Raw genomic sequence first — 5,412 nt, forward strand, 5'->3', positions numbered from 1 at the left:
GAGAGAGAGAGAGAGAGAGAGAGAGAGAGAGAGAGAGAGAGAGAGAGAGAGAGATAAATATGGAATAAGGAATCAAGTTCACCAATGAACACTTCTAATCTTTTAAAGCTGACAAGTGTTTGCTACACATGGAATCTTTATAACCTTGAAGATCTATGTAGTAGACAGAACTCATAATTGATATAGAAAATATTATGTTGCAGTTCTATGTAACATGGCTTCATTCTGTTACTAGATAGGTGACTCCAGAGGATAGCCACATGATGCTCTTAACAGCCTCCATAAGAGGTTTATCAGGGCAGGTACTTCTGCACTTTAATGAACATTTTACTATGTATTCACATTGCGCTTCAAAGTATTAGCACCTTTAAGCTGAAACAGCTCAAATTGATGAATTTGAAATTTTACTTGAAGAAAATTACTTTAAGATTAGAGACAGTGGCTTATCCATTGCAGCCTATTCTGATACTTCCATCTTTTTGAAAAAATCCTGAGATCTGTATGTGGAGATATATGTGTCTACATACAGTATATGAGACACCATTCTCCTTTCATGGGTCATGAAAATGGAACTTTCTGGTATGAATCTCAAATGGAATTCTCATTGATTTCATTGATCTCAGCATCTGAGGATGAATTCAGCAGCTGATTAAGCAATAGAAAATTTAGTCAGATTTTGGCACTTTCAATATAATATCAAATAACAAGGAGAGAAATTTTTACTGATTTCAAAATTTTCACTTCATTTTGTGTTATTTAGTAATCTTAATTTCTCAGTGGAATAGCATTTGTATTAGATAATAGTTTTAAAAATATTTAGAGACCTTCTGATGTTCCAATTATTTTATTTGACTCTGAATTTTGGAAGGTATGAAATATACTTATGTCAGGCTGTATTTCCTATTTGTCCTATAAGTACTAAAAGTATAAAATGAACAAATGTGTACAAACTGTTATATTGCCAGTATTTACTGTCATACATTCCTCACAAGGACTGTCTCCATTTCCTCGGTCTCATGGGCCTTCATCACTAATGTAGATGTTTGCAATGGGCTGCTACAGTTTAAGTGGAACATTTTTTTTAAAAATCATCACTTAAGCCCTAGACAGATATTCCTCATTGTGGTTACATTTCTCCCTTGGCCTCTATATCTACAAGTTTGTCACTAAGGAAATTGTGTAGCTACTTTCAGATGTGAGAATATACAACAGGCATACATATACCTGCAATTTTAACTGACAAGTGAGAGTCTATAAACTCCAAAATGTATTACTGTGAAAGAGTCAGGACCCAATAAGAAAATACTGAGTTAAAAAAAGTGGTAAGTAAAAAGTGAGATCCTGTCTTAAGAAAGAAGAAAAGACAGAGATAGAGACAGAGAGACAGAGAGAGAGGAGAGGAAGAGAGAATAGAGAGAGAGGGGGGAGAAAGAAAGAGAGAGAGAGAGAGAGAGAGAGAGAGAGAGAGAGAGAGAGAGAGAGAGAGAGATATTATGGTTAATGAGAGCAAGTGCTAACAAGAATAAGGAAACAAAACTAATTTTTTTAAACGGTTAGTTCATTCATTTAATCTTTTAAATCAATGAAAGGAAATTTTTATTATTTAAACAATTTTTATTAGATATTTTCTTTAATTACAATTCAAATGCTATCGTGAAAGTCCCCTTGCCCTGCTCCCCAATCCACCCACTTCCACTTCTTGGCCCTGGCTTTCCCCTGTATTGGAGCATATAATCTTTGCAAGACCAAGGGCCTCTACTCCCAATAATGGCCGATTAGGCCATCTTCTGCTACATATGCAGCTAGAGACACAAGCTCTGGTGTTACCGGTTAGTTCATATTGCTGTTCCTCCTATAGTGTTACAGATCCCTTCAGCTCCTTGGGGGAATTTCTTTAGCTCCTCCACTGGGGGCCTGTGTTCCATCCAATAGATGATTGTGAGCATCTGCTTCTGTATTTCCCAGGCACTGGCATAGCCTCAGAAGAGACAGCTATATGAAGATCATGTCAGCACAACCTTGCTGGCATATGCAATAGAGTCTGTGTTTGGTGGTTGATTATGTTATGGATCCCCAGATGGGGCAGTCTCTGCATGGTCCTTCCTTCCATCTCATCTCCAAACTTTGTCTCTGTAACTCCTTACATGGGTATTTTGTTCCCAATTATAAGGAGGGATGAAGTATCCACACTTTAGTCTTCCTTCTTCTTGAGTTTCATGTGTTTTGCATATTGTATCTCAGTATTATAAGTTTCTGGGCTAATATCAGTGAGTGCACATCATGTGAGTTCTTTTGTGATTGAGTTACCTCACTCGGGATGATATCCTCCAGATCCATCCATTAGTCTAAGAATTTCATAAATTCATTGTTTTTTAATAGCTGAGTAGTACGCCATTGTGTAAATGTACCAGATTTTTTGTATCCAGTCCTTTGTTGAGGGACATCTGGGTTCTTTCCAGCTTTTGGCTATTATGTATAAGGCTTCTATGAACATACTGGAGCATGTGTTCATATTACCATTTGGAACATCTTCTGGGTATATGCCCAGGAGAGGTATTGCTGGATCCTCCTGTAGTACTATGTCTAATTTTTGAAAGGACCTTTTCATACTATCATTGACAATTGACTAAAGTGAACCTAAGTGGACAACTGACCACCTATTTACCTTTTTTCTTTGTTAGCACAGTATCACTCTGCAATCTAGGCTATCATTTAACTCATAGAGACTTTCTGCATCAGGCACACAATTCTTGGGAGTAAAGGATATACCATCTTTCCCAGCTGAGATTCTGTCATTTAATGTTTTGACAACTAAGTATACATTGGGAAAAAATCACCTAGTAGTACGAATAGGGAAAGGATTTGATTTTTTTTTTTTTTAGAAAAATTGAGGGTGTATGGAGATCTTTTTTAAAACTTCATCTAACAAATTTCTAAATTACCACAGACTCTAGAATTATTAAAATGATGTGCTATAGAAATGGTTCAGCGATTAGTGTACTTGCTGCTCAGGTGTGAGGAGCAGTTTGGATCCACAGTACCCATGAAAGACTGGGCAACCCAGCATTTATATGTAACTCCAATACTAAGGATATGAAAGGCAAAAGAAGGGGGATCTCTGACTCATTCTAGCAAAAACAAGTAGGTCCAAGACAAGTAACCTGTATCAGAAAACAAGGTGGAAACTAATCAAGAAAGACACTTGGTATTAGTTTCGTATCTGAATATTACAGGCACATATATACACATGTATTTTACACACACACACACACACACACACACACACACACACACACACACGCAAGAGGGCAGGACAGAGACGAGGGGAGTTGGGTGAGACAGACAAAGTAAATAATTTCTCCCATCTGCAAGAATTGTTGTAATGATTTTTAATCTTTTCTTTCAGGAGATGAGTATCAACTGCTCTCTGTGGCAGGAGAACAGCTTGTCTGTCAAACGCTTTGCATTTGCCAAGTTCTCTGAGGTCCCTGGAGAATGCTTCCTCCTCTTTACCCTCATCCTCCTCATGTTCTTAGTATCACTGACAGGAAATGAACTCATATCCCTTGCCATCTGCACCAGTCCAGCTCTACACACCCCCATGTACTTCTTTCTGGCCAACTTGTCTCTACTGGAAATTGGTTACACTTGCTCTGTCATTCCCAAAATGTTACAGAGCCTTGTGAGTGAGGCCCGAGACATCTCTAGGGAGGGTTGTGCCACACAGATGTTTTTCTTCACATTTTTTGGTATAACTGAGTGCTGCCTATTGGCAGCTATGGCCTTTGACCGCTGCATGGCCATATGCTCCCCACTTCACTATGCAACCCGAATGAGTCGTGGGGTATGTGCCCATTTGGCAATAGTTTCATGGGGAATGGGATGTATAGTAGGGTTGGGACAGACCAATTTTATCTTCTCTTTGAACTTCTGTGGACCCTGTGAGATAGACCACTTCTTCTGTGACCTTCCACCTGTCCTGGCACTTGCCTGTGGAGATACATCCCAAAATGAGGCTGCAATTTTTGTGGCAGCAGTTCTCTGCATATCCAGCCCATTTTTGTTGATCATTTATTCCTATGTCAGAATTCTGGTTGCAGTGCTGGTGATGCCTTCACCTGAGGGGCGCCATAAAGCTCTCTCCACCTGCTCCTCCCATCTACTTGTAGTCACACTGTTCTATGGCTCAGGATCTATTACCTACTTGAGGCCCAAGTCTAGCCACTTACCAGGAATGGACAAACTCTTGGCCCTTTTCTACACAGCGGTGACATCCATGCTGAACCCTATCATCTATAGCTTAAGGAACAAGGAAGTAAAGGCAGCACTGAAAAAAACTCTGACTCTGAAGAAACCTCTGGCAATAAATAGGTAACAGAACCTTGCAGAGCTGGTAGCTAGTGAGAACGTGCAATAAGCCAGATTAAACAAATAAAAACTGCTACATTCTTCTGTCTTCCTTATGTTGAGTTTCATTGTAATTTTGAATGTACCTCTGTCTTCAGCTGTATTTTCTAACTGCTGATTCTGAAATGAAATAAAATACTAATGAATCCAAGTAAAGAGTACAATGTAAGAGATTTTCCATTATGTTTCATTCTCAGATGTCAATCTAAATGCCAAGTTATAATCTCAGAAGTCTTGCAAATTTAAGACTTGGTATTCCTATGCTTTCTGCTCTTTATTCAGACATATCTCATATAACTCTTTATTCCATAGTAACTGTATAAAGGGTCTTATTTTAGTACTATTTGTATTTTAATAAATAATGGTACATACCACAAGTCTCTGAATTCTTTTGTGACCAATGTATACCAAAAATTTATAAATGCTACAATACACTGAACTATTCAGTTTTGGCATGATTTGTTTTAAAATTTTAAATATAAATAATTATTTTCAAGAGTTTCTGTGGCAGTTTTTCAAACTTTTAATCTTTCTTCTTCTCATTATCTTTTTATTTATTCACTTTACATCCTGCTTATTGCCCCCTACTCAGTCACCCCTCCCACAATTTTCCCCCAATCCCATCTCTCCTTCTTCTTTGAGTTGGTTGTATCCTCCCTGGGATCCCCAACCCTGGCAGTTCAAGTATCTGTGAGGCCAGGAAGATCTCCCACTGAGGTCAAATAAGGCATCCAAGCTATAAAAACATCCCACATGCTGGCAACAGTTTTGGGGATGACCCCTGCTCCTGTCGTTCAGGATACACATGAATGCAAAGCACATATCAGTTATAAATGTGCAGGGATGCCCAGGTCCAGCCCCTTTATGTCCTTCGGTTTGTGGTTCAGTCCCTGAGAGCACCAAGGATCCAGGTTAGAAGACTCTGTTGCTCTTCTTGTAGAGTTCCTATCTTCTTACAGGCTGCAATCCTTGCTGTGATTTTCCATAAGTGTTCCCAAGCTCTAT

General features: G+C 38.8%; 1 protein-coding gene across 2 annotated transcripts in view; it reads left to right on the forward strand.

Annotated features, from left to right (window-relative positions):
• LOC110335907 (olfactory receptor 10C1-like) overlaps window positions 1-4,558 on the forward strand; it is a 7,032-nt gene extending 2,474 nt beyond the window's left edge. Inside the window, exons 2-3 of one of the 2 annotated variants that reach the window (XM_029531503.1) lie at window positions 3,407-3,741; window positions 4,174-4,457. In XM_029531503.1, the coding sequence (XP_029387363.1) occupies window positions 3,410-3,741; window positions 4,174-4,375 (534 nt within the window). In that variant the 5' untranslated portion in view covers window positions 3,407-3,409 and the 3' untranslated portion in view covers window positions 4,376-4,457. Of the gene's footprint in view, window positions 1-3,406 lie in introns of both variants that reach the window. The other variant, XM_021218341.1, reaches the window with a different exon arrangement.
• The last annotated feature ends 854 nt before the right edge of the window (window positions 4,559-5,412 follow it).

The sequence above is a fragment of the Mus pahari genome, chromosome 18, assembly GCF_900095145.1.
Source record: "Mus pahari chromosome 18, PAHARI_EIJ_v1.1, whole genome shotgun sequence".
In the NCBI taxonomy this organism is placed as follows: Eukaryota; Metazoa; Chordata; class Mammalia; order Rodentia; family Muridae; genus Mus; species Mus pahari.